General features: G+C 50.9%; 1 protein-coding gene across 1 annotated transcript in view; it reads right to left on the bottom strand.

Annotated features, from left to right (window-relative positions):
* The window catches only part of AJAP1 (adherens junctions associated protein 1), a 116,314-nt gene extending 95,315 nt beyond the window's left edge, over positions 1 to 20,999 (bottom strand). The window contains exon 1 of the mRNA XM_055418822.2: positions 20,904 to 20,999. Coding sequence (XP_055274797.1) covers positions 20,904 to 20,932 — 29 coding nt within the window. The 5' untranslated portion in view covers positions 20,933 to 20,999. The remainder of the gene's footprint in view (positions 1 to 20,903) is intronic.
* Between the last annotated feature and the right edge of the window lie 2,770 nt (positions 21,000 to 23,769).

Here is a 23,769-nt window from a genome sequence, read left to right as displayed (position 1 = left end):
GGGGTCAAATAACCTTGGTGACATTCAGCAACCAAAAGGTCCAGCCACGGAAGGTCTGAGTGACCTCAAATGCCCTCCCACCCAATGCCAAGGGTCCACACCAAGGAGACAGGCAGTGCTTAGCTTAAAGGTACATGTTGTAATGATGCTCAGGCAGCTCAGAGAGCCTCAAACCACAGAAACCAGGGAGGTGGGGGAGGGTTCTGGAAGACTCCACTCAATGGGGAAGAACAGTGCTCAGGAGAATGCTCATTTCCAAAAGTCTCACTCTTGCCACGGCACCCAAGTGCACGTCGGAGGTCTGCACTGCAGGTCCCCGCTCAGACCATCACAATGAAAGCAGGCTCCAACCAGCTTCTCTGTGAAACTCTGTGTTCCCATTAATTACATTTTCTGGTTACCCAGGGATTCAATTTTGTTCAGTCTCCGGATCTACAAAAGCAGGAAAAATAATGGGCCAATATCTTTTAGATTAGAAGCATGCCTAACGATGTTTCCATGTCATCATGCCAGCATCCTTTGATGAATGGAGATGTGCTGTGAGCGCAGGTTCAGGAAGACATTTAGAGAAGGACTGAAGGATCTAGGAGGGGTCCATCGCTCCCACTGCCCAGGCTGTGCTTGGGAAAGGCGGGCCTGTCCTGAGCCCAGGGTCCCACACCTGTCAGACGAGAAGACCCATGTTCTGATGCTCCCATCAGTCTGTGTGAAGATTAAGAAAGATAATGCATTTGTGCTATGATACACTGTAAGCTCCTGGTAACAGTTGCCTGCTATTGCTAATTTTATGAAGGCTGTCATCCTCAGGTCATTATTAGTATCACTATTACGCTTTGGACCTCAGTTTCTTCCACTGTAAAATGAACAAAATCACCCAACTCTATTCGTGACTGTGAGCAACAGGGGAAACAATGCATGGGAAGTGTGAGGCAAACTCTGTAAAACACTAGCAAGTGTTACTATCACCATCATCTCCAAGACGGGGAACGATGAATATGGTTCTGGATAGTCTCTCAAACCATCTCCATGACAGGGCATCCCTTAAAAGATGTTTCCCTAAAACTTCAACCCTCCTGTCGACATATTGGGTAAGTCATTTGCCTTTTCGCCTCCTCCAAAAGGGATAGGACAAAAGAACATTCTGGGAACCCGTATTCCAGTTAATCTGGAATACAATGCATTTGTGCTCCTGCTCTCACACATTTTCCTGACAAGTCGTCCAGCAGGTTCTTAAAAAACTGCAGGCGGATGGGGTCGGACAGGGAGACATCCACCTGGTTTCTCCTTGGGGACCCAAGCACTGGACTCGAGGGATAGCAGTGTCCCAGGAGCCAGCAGCAGAGTGGGCATTGCACTTCTGTGCTGGCAAGACACAGCTCTCAAGGAAAGGCAACAGGCTCATGAAGTCATTATGGAGATGCTCCAAGTTCACAGCCCATGGCTGGGTCACAGAAGTCCCACATGATTGCACGATCCAGGCTGGCTTTTCAACTAAAAGGATAAACGTTGGTTCAGGTGTTTTTCAATAGACCATACGACTCAGCTCTGAGGTCCAGAAAGAGGGGGAAGCAGAAGTCACCAAGAATAAGATCCATCCCAGGGGCAATTGCTTTAATCCACTCCCAAAATGGCTCATAATCCCTCTTTAGTGGAGAGCTTATAAAAAGTGCTGCTTCTCACCCGAGCCTCTTCCCTGGGGATGTGTCAGGAGTAAAGAAGAAAACAGCTGCTCCATGCCGGGCACTCCAGCACTGGGACCACAGGCAAAGCGAAAGCCTGGCTCTCTGTAATGGAGTGGGGATGGGGGTGGCTCTGTCACTGGGCAGCCAGGTACTGGGCTGTGCTTTTCACACAGTGACCCTCCTCCCAGCCCCATGTGGGGCGACAAGCCCATCCCAAGCCCACGAGGAAACTCAGAGGGACCACGGGAGCTGCCCAAGATCACACAAAGCAACCCAGGTAGGTGTGCATAAACGTCGTGTGTGGGAAGTGCTGACACTACACACACCGCAAAGAATCGAAAGCAGGGCCTAAGGCAGACCAGAAGCACTATTCACAGTAGCCAAAGGTGAAGCAACCCAAACCACCACCAGCAGACGAATGGAAAATACAATGTGGTCCACTCACACAATGGGGTATATTATTCAGCCATGATAAAGAATGAGGCCCTGGCTCAGGCTGCAGTGTGGATGAGTGAGAGGAGCCAGACTCCAAAGGTCAGTTGCTGCATGATCTCACTTACAAGGACTGTCCAGAACAGATAGTTTCGAGACTGAAAGTAGACTGGCAGTTGCCAGGGGATAAGGGAAGGGAATGAGTGACAGCTAATGGGTACCAAACTTCATCTGCAACTAGCTAGTGGTGATGGTTGCAAAGTATTGTGCATGCACTAAATGCCACTGAAAAGTACATTTTTAAATGGTTAATTTTGTTAACCACTGAATTTCATATCAGTAAAAAAACAAAAGAAAAAAAAAGGAGTGTTGGCTGAGTCTGAATTCGTCCTGTGAGATCAAATACTCCCTGTGGCCACTGACATGAATTCTTTCTGCTTGTAGCTCAGGAGGACTCTGGAATTCCTATACAAGGTGGGAGGAGGGGGGGTCTTAGGATGATGGGAGGAGCTGGTTCGAAGTCCACCCTTCCCACCATCTCTCAGAGCTGCCATGGACATCAGCCCTGGATGCTCCCATCTCCTAGGCTGGGGCTCCCAAGGACACACAGAATAAGACAAGGAAATGCCATGCTGTCCCCGGCGTCCCCCTCCCAGGACCAGGGCTGGACAGTTGGCTGCCCGAGAGTCTGGTGTAGATCCTTTGTAACTCTGCGTGAGCTTAGATAAACTGCTTACCCTCTCCTGGCCTCAGTTTACCCATCTGTGAAATAAGGCTAATGATATTTCCTGACCCTGGAGAGCTATTAAGAGATTTTGTGAAAGTTTTTGCACTGCTTGAGAGCTGATGGATGACAAGGGCAAAGATTTAATTGGTGATTTTCAAGTCCACTGATGCCACAAAGCCACCCCCCTACACAACACACACACACACACCCCATAGACCCAGATATAAAAATCCACACGTCTACACATACACACAGACACACACAAAGACACATAAAAATTACATACACTCCCATACCTGTAGATAGACATACACACACATACACACGACTCCACAACACACAGACACACACACACTTCCTCATACATACCCATTCACAACACACACCCCACATACAAAGACACTCACAGACATATACACAATCCCCATATATATAGACACACAAAATCACAAAAGCTACATACACCACCACTTTCATAGACAAGTGTACACACACACACCTCCCACAACACACAGACACCCACACACACCTACATACCCATATTCCCCACACAAACATACCCCATATAGACACACACCTCCATGCACACACCTACACACACACACAGCAGTTCTCTCTCTGAAGCTACTTTAAAAAGGCCTTCATCTTGTCTGTTACACAGGTTTGGACCCACACGTGGACAGAGGAAGCAGCCACCTCTGACATCATTTGAGGAGGATCCAATCTCTCATCTCCCCTTTCCTACTGGAAATTTCCACGTTGACTCTGTGCTGTTGGCTAATCACCCGGCTTCACCTACTCCTGGCACCCACACTCCTCCTGGCGGCGGGGGGGGAGGGGTGTCCTCAGAAAGTCATTGACTCTTCAGTACCCCAGGTCGCTGGCTGTGAAGCACGTGCACTGGAAGTGATCAACAACAGCCACCCTTTCCCTTTGCCTAAAGGCACCTTCTTCCTCCTCCTCTTCCCAGACAGGGGCAAGTGCCACCTCCTCCAGGAAGTCTTCCCAGTGGCTCCAGGTAGAGCCCTCTGCTTCTTCCTCTCAGCTCCTGCAATTCCAGCTGCATCGCTGCTCCCACTCTGATGAAAAGTTCCTGCAGGGCCGGGGGAAGTCCCCTGTCTCCGTGCCTAGCACAGCACTGCACCTGGGGGCAGGTCACCGCACCCGCAGAATGAAGCTGGAGGAGAAACTCTCCCTCAGCCCCACCAGGCCAGAATTGGCCTGGGCTGCAGTGCTGGGGCATCACACCCTCAGGGAGCCACCTGGTGGTTGGTGTGACAAAGCCACAGCCCTGACCTCTCTCGTGACCCTGGGGACAAGAACCTGGGAGATAGATGCCAGCTGTGTGAGCTTGAGGCTCAGGTTTTCGAAGGCATCGGGCTTCTGCGAAGACACTTGAATTAGCCTGCAGCTGCTGAGGGAAGGTGGAATTTGGGGCCAGAGCAGTAAGAAGCAGTCAACTAGCCCCGGGCCGGGCTTTCATTAAGGGCCTGCCAGTGTCCCCAGAAACCTGCCCTGTGCCATGCCACAGCACTAGGGGCCAGCGCCTAACGGGGCCATTCCGTCAACGATTTCTGGGGTTTTGAAATGCGGTCTCATAAAAATAAACATGCTTACTCTTGTCTTGCATAACTGGCTCCCTAAAGAATCCTTGCATTCTAAAAGCCACCGTGTCCCTCAGCAGGAAGCACAGTTCCCTTCAGCATCTGGGTGCAGTCCTGAATCTTCTCTTTACAAAAGACAGGGGTGGGAGGAGTGAGAGAAATGGACTCCGGGGTGGATCCTTCCTCATCACAACGTGCTCCCTGCTAAGCGTGAGAATGTGGTCTTAAACTGGTCCGGAGGCTGAGGCTTCTGTCACAGCCTGACCTCGTGGTTTCTGGAGGTTCCATGCTAGCGTGCAAGGCAGAACCCTGCCTGCTCACTGATCATCTAGAAAAGACAGTTTTATAAAATAGCAGATGTGCGCAAATGAAGCCCATCGGGTGTCCCTCGGTAATTCCCAGGCTAAGGTGGCTTTCTGCAAGTTTGGGAGACTGGATCCCCAGGGGGAACATTCACTTTTGATCACGGGTACAGCCGGGCCAAAGGGGAAGTGATGAGACTGGTCAAAGTGGGTTATATGGATGCTCGAATGGGACCATGTGGAGCTTCACCCAAAGGTTCACTTACAGAAAGAGAAGCAGGTAAGGACTTGCCCAGCTCCATCTCCCAAATTATGGCCACCTCTCAGGGCCAACCTTGACCTGCTGAGAATGAGGCTCCCCACCCACCCCCAGCAGGAGAGTATAGTCTGGGGGTTCTGCAGCCAACACAGCAAAACCAAACAAAAAACTCTGTCCTGAGCTTCCAGACCCGTGCGCTCTCTTTCATCTGAAACGATAGCTTTTGTTTTAAGATGTCCCATGGTGGACAGTCAGTCTGTCAGTTCAGTCGCTCAGTCGTGTCCGACTCTCCGCGACCCCATGAATCACAGCATGCCAGGCCTCCCTGGATTTCCTTAAAATGGCCACTGCCCCCCGGAAGGACGCACAGGACCCCAAAAAAAGCACAGCTGCCTCCCTGAGACTCCCTGGGAGATCCGAGGGCCACGCCAGTCACATGCAGCAGGAGGGTGCTTTGTGGCTGGGGGACTTTTTGCAGGACCATCTCCAGGACCCCTCCACCCCTAGGCCACAGGCTGCCTCCCTCCAGTCATGGGAACCAGCCCCAGGCCAGTTAGGAGCCCTTGTTCCAATGAACAAAATGTTCCCCTTCACAGTATCTTTATACCAAGGCAGAATGGAAACCTTTGTCCTGGTCTTTATCTCACCAAGACGCGGCACCATGGCGAGACACAGCTGACACTCAATAAATGTGTATTGAATGAAAAATGAACGAATAAACAAAGGTTTCTGTGCAGTCAGCTCTTCTCTTCCGAGCAAAGGGAAGGAGCAAATCCAAACCCAGAGGTGGAGACTGGATACCTGGCCTGTGCATTTCCACCAAATGAGTAACACCCTAAGGGCATCTCTGAACCCCATCCCTGCCAAAGCATTTATATGGATGGGTACAAAGAACATGGGATCAGGAGAGAAATGCAAATAATGTTCACAGCAGCACTATTTGTATTAGCCACAAAGTAGCAAAGCGAAAAGACCCATCCACAGATGAATGGATAAACCAACTGTGGTATGTCCAAAAAATGGAACGCTACTCAGAAATAAAAAAGCCCACAAAGTAGATCCCAAGAACCCTATGTTAACTGAAGAAAACCAGACAAGAAAGTCTGATCCTGTTCATAGTAAATGCCCAGAATAGGCAAATCTAGAGCCAGAAGTCAGGCAAGAGGTTGCTTGAGGCTGGGAGTGGGAATGGGATTAACTGTAAACAATACAAGGGATTTTATTGAGCATGGTGGAAATGCTCTAAGATAAGTACAAAGATGGTTGCACACACAGTAAGTTCACTAGAAGCTGAATTGTACATTTAACATGGATGAATGCTATGGTACATAAACTATACCTCAATAAACACACACATGGTGGGCAATCCTTTTTATCCAGACTGAGCTTTTTTTTTTTTTTTGGTCTTCAATGTACTATATTTAGTTATGTCCACCTATTTAGGTTTACATATTAAGCATCTACATGTACATATACATACATATCATAATCAGAGTCAACCATTCAGATAATCCCGTATTTGAGAGCTTTTGATTATTATAGGATGTGCCAACTTCCATTATGAATTCTTTTGGTACTAGACCAGATTTACAAGTTATCTTAAACCAAACTTTCTCAGTCCATTAATTTCAAGTTTAATTTCACAAGAGCTCTCAAAAGAGGCTTCCTTGGATTTGGTAACATACTTATTTTTAATTATTAAGTAGATTAAATAATTGTATCTGTGTCACAGGTATGTTTTCATCTTTCTATGACATCTTATGAACTCTTTGCTGCAAAATAACCTCTGATTTAGACTAAAAAGCTTTTACCTAAAATTCTGGGTGCAGGCAAGATTTACAACCTCAGAATTAGGGCTAGCTAGATCCACAGAGTGCTAACATGACATCACAGTGGCTGGGTCCTTCTCCACTTTACTTTTGGTTTCGTTTGCATTTTTATTTTTCCTAGAAGGGCAAAGTGTGACTTAAATCAGGGGAGTGAGAAGTAGATTTTATATAAAACATGAGAACCATAAAGGACAGTGGGATGAGTACATTCCCCCACTAGCCACCTGAGTCACCTTGGGCAAATCACTTAATCTCTCTGAACTTCAGGTTCCTCCTTCATAAAATCAGAGTGGCAACACCTGCCTTGCAGGGTCGTCACATGGATCCTGAGGACAGACTGAGATGGTGCTGACTGGCTGGTCATTTGCAAAAGTCCAGGTTATGGAAAGGTCTGGAACACTGTGTTCCAGTGCCTCCTAGCTGAACAGAAAAGGAGAGAAAAAGAGAAGTAAAGGGTATAGTTCTTGGAATCACAGCAGTTCACAGCCAAATCTGACACGGAGTTTCCCACTGCATTATCCAACTTCATTCCACAAGTATTAATAGAGCACATGTGTGCATACCACACACAGACACACACACACTCTTACACACCAGTTCTTTTATCATAAAGACCAAAGAAAGTGAAAACAGCAAAGACACAAAGGAACACTGTGCCTTCACAAACTTGAGGCTCTTGTCTTACTGATCTAAAAACAGGAAACCAACTGTTTGTGTTTCCTTGGAACATGGTCTTGATACCACCCTATGTGCCAGGGCAGGCAAGTAGGACTGTCCCCAGAAAGGCTGCGCTATTTTCAGAGCTGACCTGATTTATGCATGAATCTGGACAGCTCTTCTTATCCAATAATTATGCACCAGGTCATTCATTACTGTCACTGCTAACAGATTTCATCACATTAGCAACACTGCAAGTTTACATGCTGATGTATTTAGCATGATAAAAAGTGTGGCAGAATCACTACATAGCAAATCTTGTAATTTTTTTTTACCTGTCTTCACATCACCCATGACTGTCATTAAATTCAAATACATGGTACCTAAAGAGGGGGCACACACACACAATCAGATGCTAACCTTTGACAGTGAGGTAGAGAACACTAGTTTTTCTAACGATACTTTCTGAGCTGATTCACAAGTGTTATAAGACATGATAGGAAGAAATCCTGCACACCCCTACCCAGTTCCCCAGAAGTAACATCTTACAAAACTACAATACAATGTATAAGCTGGATAAACTAAGGTCATGGCATCTGCGCCCATCACTTCAGGGCAAATAGAAGGGGGAAAAGTGAAGCAGTAACAGATTTTATTTTCTTGGACTCCAAAATCACTGCTTATGGTGAATGCAGACATGAAATTAAAAGATGCTCGCTCCTTGGAAGGAAAGCTACAACAAACCTAGACAGTGTATTAAAAAGCAGAGACATCATTTGGCCGATGAAGGTTTATACAGTCAAAGCTATGATTTTTCCAGTTGTAATGCACAGATGTGAGAGTTCGACCATAAAAAAGGCTGAGTGCCAAAGAACTGACACTTTGGAACTGTGGTGCTGGTAAGACACTTGAGAGTCCCTTGGACTGCAAGATCAAACCAGTCAATCTTACAGGAAATCAGTCCTGAATATTCACTGGAAGGACCTATGCTGAAGCTGAAGCTCCAATACTTTGGCCACCTGCTGGGAAAAGCCAGCTTATTGGAAAAGACCCCCACGCTGGAAAGACTGAAGGCAAAAGGAGAAGGGGCTAACAGAGGATGAGATGGTTAGACAGCATCACTGACTTAATGCACATGAATTGGAGCGAACTCTGGGAGATAGTATCGCATATAGACTGGCGTGTTGCAGTCTATGGGGTCACAAAAAGTCAGACATGACTTAGTGACTGAACAACAACAAAATAAGTTGCATAGTAACACAGATGCAATCAAGACAGAAAGCTTCCCGTCACCATGAGGGCCCCCGAGTTTGTCCTGCTATAGCCATTCTCTTCTTTCTCTAACCTCTGCAATTATTACTGTGCTTCTATAATTATAATTACAGGAACTATAATTTCTATAATGTTTCCATTTCAAGATGACTGTGGAATCACCATACAGTGTGCAACCCTTGAGGTTGCCTGTTTTCACCCAGCATAGCTCTCTGGAGGTTCATGCAGGCAGCTGCGCATCCTAAGCGTTTTTATTTACAAATAAAGCTGTTATAAATATTATATACAATTTTTCGTGTGGACAGAAATCTTCATTTCTCTGACATAAATGCCCAAGAGTGGAATGCTCAACTTCAAGGCAGTTGCATGGTTAATTTAATAAGAAACTGCCAAAGTGCTCTGTGGACTGGGTGTAACATTTTACCTTCCCATCAACAGTGTATGCGTGATCCAGGGTCCCCATATACTGGTCAGAATTTGGTGTCAGTATTTTTTATTTTAGCCATTCTGATAGATGGATAAGGAAGTCTCATTGTAGTTTTAATTGCATTTCTCTAACGGCCAATGATGTTGAACATCTTTTCACATGCCTTTTTTTTTCTTTACCATCTAAACATCCTCTTTGATGAAATGTCCCATCATGGCTTTACCTGTTTCTAATTAGCTTGTATCATTTTTTTTTGAGAGGTCTTTGTGAGTTTTGAGAGTCTTTTTGTATTTGGGATATTAGCCCTTTGTCAAATGTGTGGTTTGCAAATATTTTCTCCCGCTCTTCAGCCTATATTTTCATCTTCTTAAAAAGTTTTCACAGAGAAAATGTAAAAATTTTGATGAGGTCCAATTTATCATTTTTCCCTTTTATGGATTGTGCTTTTGCTGTCAAGTCTAAGAACTATTTGGGAAGCCCCACATCTTGTAGATTTTTTTTTCCTTAAAGTTTTAGTTTTTTCGTGTTTTATATTTAATTCTGTGATTCAGAATTTTGTATCCAGGGTTAAATTTGTATAAAGTGAGGATTTTATTTTTGCCTATAAATACCCTTTTGTTCTAGTATCATTTATTGAAAAGGCTGTCTTTTCTCACTGAATCTGTACCTTTGTCAAAAATCAATTGTGCGTATTTGTGGGAGTCTAGATTCTCTGTTCTGTTTCACTGATCTGTGAATCTAACCCTTCACTGATACTACACAGTTTTGATAACAGTAGTTATATAACGTCATAATCAGATAGACTGATGCCTCTTATTTTATCAATCTTTTTCAAAACTGGCTTAGTTATTCTAGTTCCTTTACATTTATATATGAATTTTAGAATTATCTATATGTTAAAATATTTTGCTGGGATTTTGATTAGAATTGTGCTAAACCTCTATATCAATCTGAAAAGAGACATCCTCAACATTTACTATGTAGAGTCTTCCTGTATGTGAACCTGGTATGTCTTTCATATATTCAGACTTTCTTTGACTCTTCCATTGGTATTGTGTAGTTCCCAGAATACAAGCTGTCAGCATAACAGGTTTTATTAGATTTGCACTGAAATATTTCCATTTTTAGCAACCGTAACCACCACTTTTGGTTTTGCATTTTTAAATTTCAGTGTCCATGTGTTTACTGATAATAGAAATATAATTCATTTTTGTAAATTTATCTCAAATCCTGCAACCTTGCTAAATTCACTTATTAACTTTAGGAGTTTTCTAAAATAGATTACAGGAGGTTTTCTATGGAGATAATCACATCTATAGAGATAACTGTATCATCTACGAATAAGAACAGTTTTATTTCTCCTCTTCTGTGTGTCTTCTATTTCCTTTTCTCCTGTGGCACACTGGCTAGAACTTCTAGCACTGTGTGGAGTAACAGTGGTGACAGCATATCCTTGACTTTTTCCTCATCTCAGGGGAAAAACATTCAGTTTCTCAACATCAAGTCAGTGGTAGTTTTTAATAAATGTCCTTTGTCAAGTTGAGGCAATGCACTCCCAGTCCTTTTTTCTAGGAGTTCTCATCATTGATAAGGTCTGAATTTACTAAACATATATGATCCTCTGATTTTTCTTCTTTAGCCTTTTCTTATGATACATCACACTAACTGATTTCCAAATATCGAACCATCCTTGTATCCATGGTATAAACTTCGCTTTGTCACGGTGTATACTTCTTTTTGCTCGCATGCTCAGTTGCTAAGTCACGTCTGACTCTTTATGAGTCCATGGACTGTAGCCCACCAGCTTCCTCTGACCATGGGATTCTCCAGGCAAGAATACTGGAGTGGATTGCCATTTCCATCTCCTGGGGATTTTCCCGATTCAGGGATCGAACCTGCATCTCCTGCGCTGGCAGGTGGATTCTTTACCACTGAGCCACCTTGAAATCTCCCATATGCTTCTTTCCCATGTTGCTAAGTTTACCTATTTATTAATACTTTGTTAAGGATTTTCCTGATCTGTTTTCATAAATTATATTGATCTACAGAATTGAGAATGCTAGCTTCTTAATAGCACTTTCCTGCTGTCAGAACTTTTCCATGAGACCTTTCCTTCCTCCAACCTACATGTTCTTTTTTCAGAACCAGGGATTCCTTGAAATAGCATGAAAATTCTGTACAGGGCCCTGATACACTGAGGTCCATCAATCAATACTGAACTCCTGAGATCCCTCTTCTACAGACACTGATGACTACTCCTTCCTCACCCTTCTTTTGCTGGAATCTTCACAACAGCTGGTAGAGCCTATGGATCAATTTGAAAAGGCTGCATCATTGGATTTGGGCACAAGAAGCCACTTAATTTCCAACTAGGTTGTCCCAAAGTTCCCTGAGTTTGAATTTAGGGGTTTTACAATTATTTCATGGCAAACAGAAGGGGAAAAAGTGCAAACAGTGACAGGTTTTACTTTCTTGAGCTCCAAAATCACTGTGGACAGTGAATGCAGCCATGAAATTAAATATGCTTGTTCCTTGGAAGGAAAGCTATGAAAAACCTAGACACTATACTAAAAAGCAGAGACATTACTTAGCCAACAAAGTCCATATAGTCAAAGCTATGATTTTTCCAGTAGTCATGTACGGATGTGAGCGGTGGGCCACAGAGAAGGCTGAGTGATTAAGAAGTAGTGCTTTTGAATCGTGGAGCTGGAGAAGACTCTTGAGAGTCCCTTGGAGAGTAAGATCCAACCAGTCAATCCTAAAGGAAATCAACCATGAATATTCATTGGAAGGACTGATGCTGGAGCTAAAGCTCCAATAATTTGGCCACCTGATAGAAACAGCCAACTCACTGGAAAAGACCCTGATGCTGGGAAAGACTGAAAGCAAAATGAGAAGCGGGTGGCAGAGGATGAGACAGTTAGATAGCATCAGTGACTCAATGGACAGGAATTTGAGAAAACTCCAGGCGACAGTGGAGGACAGAGGAGCCTGGTGTGCTGCAGGCTATGGGGTCACAAAGAGTAGGACAAAACGTAGCGACTGAACAACAGTGAATCTGTGCCTGCTTAACTAAGTCAGGACATTCAAAAAGATTTAGATGATATCAAAAAGGGAGTTTTCTCAGAGCTCAAAGAGCTTACCATTTAATACTGTGGACTTGCTCCACAGTACAAACTCTTTAATATTCAAGAACAGGTAACTACAAATGACCACCCAGGGCACCTCAGCAAAGTGCAGTCCCTTCACAGATCACACCCCACTGCCCAGAAGTGTGCCCAGAGCCAAGGTCTTGCACTTAGTGAGTTCCCCATCAGTATTTCCTGAAGGCACAGGGTGGGCTGGTCACTGCAAGGACACTGCCCCCAGATCTGCTCAAGAACCCCCTTGTACCTATGCAGCTCTGATGAGCTGCCCACCGGCCCCCTTGGGGTCTGTTGTCTCTCTGAGCATTTGTCAGAAGCCAGGTTCTGACATGGTTGTTCAGGCTTTTTTATCCAGATCGTCAGTCCTGTGAACACACCAAATTCCCTCCTGCAGGAAGAGTTTTGTTTAAAAACTAGTCTCTTCACCTGGAGCTGGAACTCCTGATAAGTGCGTGGATGCCCACTAGCCCCTAAACTCCCCAAATACACACCCACATAAACTCCCCAACAGACACGATCACTCCACCCAGACACCACCCACACCACCCACCCACCCACACACACACACACACATACAAAAACATTCCTAAAATCTTTAAGGAAACCAGGCCTTGGTGATTCCCCATCTCTCCTCCTCCCATGGGCCTGAGGTATCATGGACTCTCAGCATTGGTGACAAATACTGGGGGGCGTGGCAGAGGATGGAGGCCCCCACCAGGACAGATTCAGTGAATGTACACTGCTGGAGTGAGAGGAGTCCATCAGGTCTGTCACCCCAGGATGTGCTCACTCTAGGCAGTGGCTCTGGGGCACACTTGGGGGGTGCAGTGTGGAATGCCCCCCACTTCCTGGGGGTAAGCTCTCCTTTCTGGCAGATGACACACCTTCTGTATTCACTAGGCTCTTTCATTGGTTTTTTCCTCTTCATCAGCTGACCCTGGCCTCTGACACCTCTGTTACAAAGGAACAGCTCTGCCATCCCCTCTTCGGGCCCCCTAAAGTGTTTTATTACAGCTTGGTTGGGGGCCCCTTGGTGGGGGGCCCCTGATGCTATGGTAGGTATGGAGGACAGGACCTGCTAGCACAGCCCACCCCCCTCTCCAAGCCGAGGGCCCCTAATGGCTGCAGCCACTGTCCCCACCCCAGCTCATCCTTCTGATTCTGGACCTGGCGCCGACCCGGCACAGAGCTGGCATCAGCAAATGCCCACTCTTGAATCAGGAGGGCTGCTGGCCAGACTGGCCCTCCTCGGAGCTCTTACTAATGGAGCAATAGTGCCAACATGACACACTGGTTGGGAGGTGGCAGTCTCCAAACACTTGCTTTTCTCACTTCTGAGTTTCCATACGGAAGTGTCCAATGTGAGCCCCTAAATGCAGCAAGTCCAGAGGGAGAGATGAAAGCAAACTGCACTCCTGATGTCCAAGACTCAGAGCAGGGTAAGCATGTAAAAGGAATCCTCATTAGTCCTATATCAGACTGATGACACGTGGAAATGCTGTTTGCATTTACTGAAAAATTAAATGTATCGTTCAAGCTGATTTCACCCAAAATACCAATGTAGCCCGTGTTATACTTCTACTGGACAGTGTTCCTCTCCACTCTAATAAGGGTGTTTTGCCCCTCATTTGCCTGCCCCCATTATTGGAGTGAGGAGCCTCGAGGAGGAGAAAGCCACTCATTTCTGGGTCTGCACGGCATCTACTCAGGGTCGGGCATGCCCAGGCACTCAGAAACTGAGGCACAAACTCAATGAGAGATCAGGACATTTTCCTGTGCTATACAGACATTTACAGCAGCTATGTCTCCTGAACTAGTGTCAAGCAGCACATGACGCCCCCGGAACTTATTTTATTCTTGGGATTCGTACTTTTTGACCCATCCACCCTTTCACCCACTCCCCACCCCTCACCCCTCATCTCTGGCAACCACCAGTCTGTTCTCTGAATCACATATTTGAAAGTTATTGAGAGAGTACATCTTAAAAGTTCTTTTTTGTTTTGTTTTTTAATTTTTTTAAATTGAATTATAGTTGATTTACCCTGTCTTGCTAGTTTCAGGTATACAGCAAAGATATATAAATAAAGCTCCATCTATGAAGCTTCCCCAATAGCTCTGTGGTAAAGAATCCGTCTGCTAATGCAGCCTAAGTGGGTGAGATCCCGGGGTCAGGAAGATCCCCTGGAGAAGGAAAACAGCAACCCACTCCAGTATCCTTGTCTGGGAAATCCCATGAACAGAGGAGCCTGGCAGACCGAAGTCCACAGGGTCACAAAAGAGTTGGATATGACTGAGTAACTAAACAACAACTATCTATTTATCTATCTATCTATATCCTTCTTCAGAGTCTCTTCCCTTACAGGTTAATATAAAATACTGAGTATAGTTCCCTGTGCTATACAGTAGGGCCTTGTTGATTATCTATTCTCTATATAATAGCATATATGTTAATCCCAACTCTTAATTTATCCACCCCCCCCAAGTTCTTATCATAAGAAAAAAATTCTGTAACTATGCATGGTGACAAACGCTAACTAGATTTACTGTGTTGCTCATTTCACAGGTATCCAAGTATGGAATCATTATGCTGCACACCTGAAATTAATATAATGTTTATGAAAATTATACCTCAATTTTTTAAAAAGCATGCATATTTTATCCAAATACAGTACAAATTCCACAACTCACAGTTAAGACAGGAACAGATAGGGCTTAAGGTGTCTATGTGTTACCAACATTCCTCAGCATCTTCCAGCTGCCCACCTGCACTCCTATACTGACCAGAATGTTCTCTTTCAGATGCGCTGGCCCTGTCTTCCACTAATCCCTAGTAGGCACATTAACTGTCCCTATTCCCCAAGACAGTCCAGGGGAGGGGAGACCCCAGCCCACGGCAAGGCCAGTGAGTTTGCCTTTTGCCCTCACTTCTGCCCCATGTCTCTCAGTTCTCCATTGGTGGCACCTTAGCTTCCACTGCCAGACCTGTGCCACCTGCCTTCATGTTCTCTTTTCTTCTACACTCACCTTTCCTCTCAGAAAGTTAAAAACTGGATGCTCCCACTCTTACTGAACTGATAGTAACTGAAAACTATCCCACTGAGTGCTTTCAGTTATTATCAAATCAGTAGCTCAGGTAGTTTTTCCTCAACACACCTGCATTCCAGTTGTAATAAGTTTCAAGCCAAAGGAATGAATCTCTAATGGTGGAATTGTGAGCACCAGTAAGTAGGGTTGAAGGTCTCTATCTGTGGCGGGCAGAACAGAGTCTCAACCTAGACCTGGCTCTGGCTGTGCATTCCTTTCCTGGGTCTTAGTTTAGAGTCAAGGCCGAGTAACTACAAGGGCAACACTTGGAAAAAGCATGGGCACTGTGCCAGGTGGATAAGTTTACTCATTTACAGAGAGCTCCTGAGCATCTACGCAGTGGCAGCACTCTTCTCAAGAGGTGCTGAAGGATGAGACGGCCCTTGCCCTCATCACCCACAATCCAGAGACCTCTCTAGCACCAACCAGGAAGCCTGAGCACAGGTGCACCAGTCTCCGGCAGACACACACCCCTGAGTCTCCAGTGCCAGCTGAAACCCCTGAGGTCACACACAGGGCCCAAACACTGACTTGCTGGGGAGTCAGGCAGGAGGTCTCAGCAGACACACGGTCCACTGCTCATTCTGGGCTGGAAATGGCAACAGGGCAGAGGCAGTGGGCTCCGTTGGCTGACCACCCAAGAGAAAGTGTACCAAATGACAAAAGCCCCAGTGAGTGGACAGAATCAGCGTGTGATCAGCGTGTGGGGAAGGCTGATGCGCAGATGGACCCAGCACGGCTGCCACCCACCTTGTCTTGGGCGGGAGGGGAGAAAGAAAGAGGGCAATAGCTTCTTTCAGAATGCACGTCCAGGATGGAGATGCAAATACAATCCCCAGTCCCTTCAGCCTAGCCTCCCCAATACTCCCCTAGCCCCCTGATCCCCCCCGGCCCCCTGATCCCATAGTCTCCCATGGTACAGCAGCAGGACCCTGTTCTTTGCCAGCACATGACACTCTGATGGTGCCCAGGTCAGTGGGTCAGGGCCAACAAGGGCAAAATGGATGCCACCATTCCCACTGTCCTCCACTCCAAGCTCTCTTTGGGTCATGCTGGAGGTATTTACTATGAAGATGCCCATAGATGAGCGGGGGGCTTCTAGCCTCTTAGCATCCTCAGAGAAACATCGCTCATCGCCTGGCTACTTCCCTGAGCCTGCTGGGACATCCCAATTAACTCCGCTGGTCCAGAGGTTGCTAGGAGACAATCCAGCTCACTCCCCACACCCACCACCAGCAGCAGTAGGGGATGGATCCTGCATGCTCTTCTGGAAGGGGCTTTGGAAGCGGCCCTGAAGAAGCACCCTACTGTGCCTAGCTCATTGCTGGTACAGAATGCTGCTCCCAACAGGGGGCCAGAGCAGCTTCCTCCAAGCAGCCAGAAACAATCCAGGCTCTATATGGATGGCCACCAGGGGAGCCAGGACCCAAGGGCTCCCGGAGCTCCGACATGAGAACACTGCAGCCTCTGACTTTCTATGAACTGAGTTAATCTGAGTTACGTAACCACCACTCCCCGCTGGATGGCCTCCTGACGCACCAGCTCCTCTGAATTCCTGGAAGGGGGTCTTGAGAAAGAGTGGAGTCGGGGCCACAGGGTCTGTTTGCTGCGGCCCCAGCGAGTCCTCCTCCTGCCTCCCCCTCCTGGCTGATCGGCATCAGGCAGGAGAAACCCTCTCGAGCCAGACTTCAAACGTGAAAATCTAGATCAAGGATATATTTGGCTTTCCAAGCTAATCTCTACATCAATTTGGTCTCTACTGAGTTGTAGCCCTTTGAAGAAAACTTGGCAACTACGTTTGGAAAGCAGATGACTCTTACGTAACCCCAGACAGGAGCCCGGGCCTCTGGTAGGCTAGGCAGTGGTCGGCCGGGTTAGGGTTTGGTGTCCGCCCACGCCATCATGACCCAGGGTGAAGCTTTGACCCTCGCGCTCTGCGCACCCTGTGGTTTCCCCACACAATGGCTGGGGGATGCAGAACCCAAGAAGCACACCCAGCCCACACCTGCCAAACACCTTGACGGTATCCAGGCTGGGGGGCTGGGGACCACAAGGGGGATGGGATGGCGCTGTTCCCACTGCCATCTGAGTGACCTGGCTAGGAGGATGCCGGACGCATGGGGAAGAAGGCAGACATCGCAGGGAAGTGAGGCACTGTCTCAGCTTGTGCCCTGCTCCCCACTTACTGGCCTGTTTGATGCACAGAAGAAAAAGAAGCAGGTGATTAGAATAAATCAACCAAAGAATAAATCAATCAACAGGCTGGGAGGAGCCTACTGCCCCCTCCTCCGCTTGGACAGCGTGTCCCCTGGGGGATGGGGGAGCTTTGAGTGGTAGGGGGAGATGCACCCACGTGGCAGAAAAGATGTCAGCTGTCTCCTAAAATAATGATTTATTCCAGCAATATTGTCCTGGATGAGTATCATGGCCACTGACACTCGAGGGTGCTCCAGTGGTAATCAATTTGGTGCCAGCAGCTGGAAGTGGGTGAGAACCAAGACTGACGTCTGTGGACAGAGCCTCTGACCTGGTCCTCTAAAGCCCAGCTGCGGGGCCCCAGCTGCTGGAGGACTTTACAGGCAGCGATGCCACTGGGGACTGTGCACAGAGGCCCAAACATGGTACCGTGTGGCTGGCGGGGACCTGTGTGAACCCCAATGAAAGAAGAGTCATCTTATGTTGCTACAGACCCTCCCCCACTGCAGGCACACCAAGGGCCTCCGGAACAGAAGGGGCAACAGAACCTTAGGCTGTAAGAACAGGCAGAAGGTCAGGCACCAGGCCTGCAAGGAGCCTGGTGCTGGCTAGCCACTGCGCCCCTGAGGACACCTGGCAAGTGCTTTGCAGGCTCCGAGCCCCCGAAAAAGCTGCTACGTGGAGGGCTGTGGCCTCAGAGGCCACTCACAAGCAGGCAGCGAACTCTAAAATCTGCGCCGCCTGCTGAGTAAGCATCCCCTTCAAGCTGCTCCCAGATCGAGCTCGGACGCAGCTGGCAGGGCTCCGAGGCCACCTTCAAAAGATACCTTTATGTGCACGGATGGAAGGTATCTTTGGAGCTCTGCTACAACCACCACCAAAAAGGCATAAAAACAGCTCCAAAACACTCAATCTGCTCCTCCTCCTCCTCCTCGGAAGAAAAGGCACCGCGCACAGCTCCTTTCCAACGCAGAAGCAGAAATCCTGGCCCAGACTTCGTCTCGCAAGCCAGAGCTGAGAGTCTTCATTCAGGTCGCGCCCAGAGCCGTCTCCTGTCACCTGGGCCCCATGTCTTATGCTTGCCTGACCTAACCAGGCTGGAAGCCGAGCAGCACAATGCCCGGTGCTCACCTGGGGGAGCCATGGAGGGTCTTGGGAGCAGAGGTAACGGGCTGCCTTCAAGGAAAAATGCATTAGCAGGTCCCAGGCAAGCCATCCCTGGCTTTTAGTGACTGTTACGCTGTGCCTGGTGAGACAGAAACACAGACCCTCCAAGCACGGCCCCTTCTCCTGGCCAGCCAGCCAGGGGATGGCCCTCAGACATGACAGAGCTCTCTCCTGCCAGCCTCCACAAGAGATGACAGCCCGTCCTCAGAGGCACATTTACAGAAAATCTCTTGTGCTAACACTGAAGGAAAGAAAACAAAAGGTCAAACTTCAAAATTGCCAACAGAACTATTTCCTAAAACAAAATCCCAAGTAGACCTCATTCAGGGATGCGTTAGATGAACTGTTTTAGTGAATTTTGAACCAGCAGAGAGGTTCTTTTTTCCCATAATATTTATTCTCTTTTCTCTTTATCAAAATACACTAATCTTTCAATCTAGCAAGTTGGTAATAAAGAAAGATGTCGGTTCAAATAACTTGCCGGCAGTCAATCAGGAAGGCAGTGCCAGACAACAGCTGGGGAGGTGTCTGGAAGCTGAAGGAGCACCCTCTCCCAAAGAGGGGGGACCCCTTTGATCTTTCGGAAGGCTCTGGAGTCTGGCTGAAACCAGGCAGGCAGGGGTGAAGGCACCTGGAAGGGGTCGCTCGGGCAGAGCTGCCCTGACGCTCCATGGAGTCTGTGTCCCAGGGCGGCTGAGCCTAAACCTTATCTAGTCTGAGTACAGGACATCGATTCAGGCTGAGCCAATATCCAGCGCAACCCGCTTCAGTATTAACCTATTAAAGTCCAGGCCTCCGAACACGACTCGGCCACCCAGACAAGGAACGCCGCTTTCTAGAAAAAGGCCAAGGATAACACTGGACAATTCTCACTAGATGTTTCCAGCAGGCTTTGCCCCGGGACTGAGGAATCGTCTCATAAATCAAGGGTAGCTAGGAGACGCCTTGCGGGCTCCGTCCTCTGCCAGTTTCTCAAAATCAGGACGCGCACTCGATTCCCCCCTCAGCTCGCTCCCCCCAGCTTTTATCGGCTGGTGGTGGGGGCGGCTCAGGCACAGGCTCCGGCGACGACCGGGCCCCTTTCTCCCCAAAGCGGGAGTGCAGTGCATCCCAGTGGACAAACTCGAGAACCGCACGCTGGCTTTCGCAGCCTCCGCCTGCGTCCTTCCAGTTCTCCGATACAACCCGGGACCCACACGCACCAGCTCCGCCGAGACCCCGGCGGGAGGGCGACGGATCGGAGGCCGTCTGCCCCGCCAAGGGGACAAGTGTGTCCGACTGGCTCCTAGCAGGGCTAAAACCCGAGCGCCGTGACAGGCGAGCAAAGTTTGCCCCAAAGGGTCTTCTTGGGTACCTCTGCTGGGGGCATCGAGCTCGAACCCCCGGTTTCAACCGGCCCTGGAGTCCGGGACAAAGGCAAACCCCAGGGCGTTCCTGGAGGGTGTTTGCCCGTAGGGGAGAAAGGGTGCCCTCCCGCGCTCCCCAGGAGCCTCAACGTCTCCCGACCCAGCTGCCCGCCAGCTGTGCGCGCCCGTCGGGCCCGGAGGTCACCGGCAAACAGCTGGATCGGCAGCTGGGAGCCCAGGAGGCCCCTGCTCAGACCCGGGGCCCCGAGGAAGGGGAAAAGAGGGGCGGCGTGGCCATCAGGCTTCGGTTTCTTCTAACTCCGCCGGCTGAGCTCTCGTCAGACCCGGAGACCCCCCTGGCTTTCCCTGGCAGCCCCGGCTCCCGCCCTGGGTTCACAGCCCGCCGCGCCCAGCGGCCCGCGCCTCCCCTGGGCCCCGAAGAGGAGGCGCGCCGGGGCGGCCGGCCAGGACACTGCGCTGCTGGCGCCGGGAGCCGCGGGCGCGCCCGGCCGGCCCCAGAACCGGGAGAAATGGGGCGGGCGCCCCGACCCGGACACGCGGAACCCGGGACAGCCGGCCGCTGCCGGTGGGGCTCCGGGGCTCCAAGCTCCGGAGCGGCGCCCCGACCCGGATCCCGGGGCACCGGCTGGCCTCTCGCAGGAGCAGAGAGGGGTTCGCTTTATTCGAAAAAGAGGAAAGCGCCGCTTCAACCCAGCTCGGTACCCACGCAACCGCGCGCCCACACGCACCCCGGCGCTGGCCGGGTCGCTCACCTGAGTCCTAAAAGCTGTTGAATCCACATGGTCACGTTTCGGGGAGCAGAGCCTCAGATCTCGCTCGCCCCGGCCATCTGCGCGGCGCCCGCGCCCGCTCGCTTCCGTCCCGCGGCGCCGGTCTCCGGCTCTCGGTCCGCCGCCGCCCGCCGCCCGCCGGCCGCGGGGCGCAGAGCGAGTCAGAGCGCGGCCGCGCGGGGCTCCATGCCGGCCGGCGCGCCGCCGCCGTTGGGGCGCATGGTTCAGGCGGGGCGGCCCGCGGGGGCGCACATCCTTGAGCCCGGGTGCAGGGCTCGCGACCCCCTCCGGGAGCGACCCGGAGAAGGCAGCTGTGAGGTGAGGAAGCCGGCTGCCGGCCCGGGAGGGGCGCACTCCGGCGCCGCGGCCGCGCGGCGAGGATCCGGGAGCGGCGGCTTCGTCCTCCGGAGCCGCGAAGAGGGAGGCGGGCGGCGCCGCCGCGCACAGTGCGTGTCTCGCGGTGCGGTTCTCGATCCGGCCAGAGCCCCGCGCCGAGGGGGCGGCGAGGTCCGGGGGTGCGGGCGGCGGCGACGCTGGCGAACGCGTTTCCCCTGCGCGCGCCACCGACTCGGGGGGTTCTGCCGGGGACTCCGCCGCCGCTCGGCGCCGCTCAAGTTGGCCGGGGGCTCCGTCTGAGCGCTCGCTCCGCAGACGGACGCTGCGCCGGAGGCCGGCAGGAGGCGGGCGGGGGAGGCGCGCGGGGCGAGGGCGCCATGGAGCGCGGGGCGTGGGGACGCGCGGCGGCGGTGCCGCGCCGAGGAGGCGCGCGGGGATCCCGGGGCCCCGCCGCCCGCGCCCACCGCGCCCGCCGCAGAGCTGCCCGCGCCGCTCGGCCGCCTCCTTCCGTGCGTCTGCCTCTCCGCGCGCTCGCCCCCGCCTCCCCGAGCGGGCCCCAACTCCGCCCGCCCGGCCCGGCTCACGTCACCCGCTCCCCCGCCCCTCGAACTGAAGCCCGAGCCCCCTGCCCGGCCCCGGCTGCCGGTTGCCGCCCGCCCGCCTCGCGGTGGCCCACCTCTCCGCGCCGGGCTGTGCCCGGCCCCGGCAACACTGCAGGCGGGGCCCCGGCCGCCCCTTCCCCAGCTCTGGCCTCGTCCCGGTCCCCACCTTGGGAAAAGCTCGAGAGAGGCCGCGGGCTCGGATTGGACCGCCGGGCGCCGCCGGATGGTGTTGCCACGGTAACCGGATGGCACGCGAAGCAGTTCGAGGTTCTGACCCGGTTACGGGTGCGCCCAGTGCCCCGGGAGAGCTGGTTTTGGGGAGGGTACGGTCCCAAGGAAGTGCTCTGGGGGCGCCTGGAGCGGGGACTGGGAGAAAAGTTTCCTCCAGGCAGAGGTGCGCGGAAGCGGCCGCGGGAGTCAGGAAGGTGGGAGGGTCCGCTGCTAGGCACACGTCTCTCCCCGCGGCCTGGACCCCTGTCTCGGCGCCGGTGAGAGAAGTCTCTGCGTCCCTGGTCAGAGCTCCACCATCTTCTGTCCCCCCCACCCGTCCCGTCCCGTCCCGACCCGTCCCGAATCCCGAAACCTCAATCGCCCCCCCGGACTGGGCGTCCGGCTGCGCCCGATCGCCCGACTGCAGCTGCTGTTCGGCCGGCCCTGAAGAAGGAAGACCCCGGAGAGCTCCAGGACCCCGGCATCCCGGACTGTCGGTCCCCGGAGGTCCCCGTGCTTACCTGGTTAGGTTGTCCTTGCAAGGCCTTGACTAGAGGCGAAAGGGCCCGCGGCGGGGTCCCTCACACCGGGAAGAGACTCCTGGGAAACTCCGCGCTGAAGGCCGACTCCGTGAGCAGCCGCGACAAAGCCCTGCTTCCAACTCTCAGCGGCCGGAGGAGGTGCACAAACCAGGCCTTAGAAATCAGCTAGTGAAGCTCCTGTTTGGCAAGTGTGGATGCGGGGGTCCAGGGAGGGGAAGGTACCAGTGGTCTATGCAGGTGCCTCTCCCAGTGAAGCTCTGTAACCCCCAGCCCACGTGAGAGACCCCCTCTATCAAGAGAGGCCTCCCGGGAGGGGGCCGATGGTTGTGGGGTGGAGCCAGGCCTGGTGCTTGTCCCTGGAACTGTGGACTCCCAGGCAGGCAACTTCATCCCTGAGCCTCCAGGACCTTGAGAGTCACAGGGGTCTCCTCTGCCCAGGCAGGAGGACAGAAGGGGGCGACTTGCCTCCCTGAGAAGGTCCTAGAGGAGAGGGCAGGGGGCAGGGTGGTGTGGTGGCCAGATCACCCCAAGTCTTTGACACAGGTAGCCCAGGTGCCACTGTCTACTCACTGTGGGATCCTGGGCACATTATCAACCTCTTTGGGTCCTCATTTTTCACATCTGTGAAATGGGTTCCACATTCCCTTCCACACAGAGATTTCTGTGGGGGTTAAATGAGGTTGCCTCACACTGTTTCACTATTATTGTCTGAAGAAGCGGTAGGCTGAATCAGCATTTCACCTACCTGACCAACCCTGGCGGGTCTTCCCCTGAAGTCTTCTCTCTGCTTGAGGGTTTAAGGGGGTGGACAGATCCCAAAGGGAGGTCCTGGAACAATAGACTGGGCCCGTGAAGCCTGGAGAGAAGCGGTGCCTTCACTGCTGCCACCTAGCGGGATAAAGTGGGAGTGCTGCACCAGGGTGGCTGTTCAGGAGCCAGAATAATGCTGATGAGGTTGCCGGGTCAGGTGAGCCTGGGGTCTCCTGACCAGCTCTGCTCCAAGGACCCCCTTCAGCATCCTTATGCAAACCCTCGTCTCAGAACGTTTTTAAGTGCGTATACTAAAATGCACAGGACTGTTAGGAAACCAAGTGTACTGAAACACAACAAAATATTAAAATGCATTTTTATATAGCAGTGTACGTTCTTTTTATTACA

This window comes from Moschus berezovskii, chromosome 17, assembly GCF_049115385.1.
Source record: "Moschus berezovskii isolate FMDL1 chromosome 17, NW_MosBer_1.0, whole genome shotgun sequence".
Lineage (NCBI taxonomy): Eukaryota > Metazoa > Chordata > Mammalia > Artiodactyla > Moschidae > Moschus > Moschus berezovskii.
This window is presented reverse-complemented; position numbering and strand designations above follow the sequence as displayed.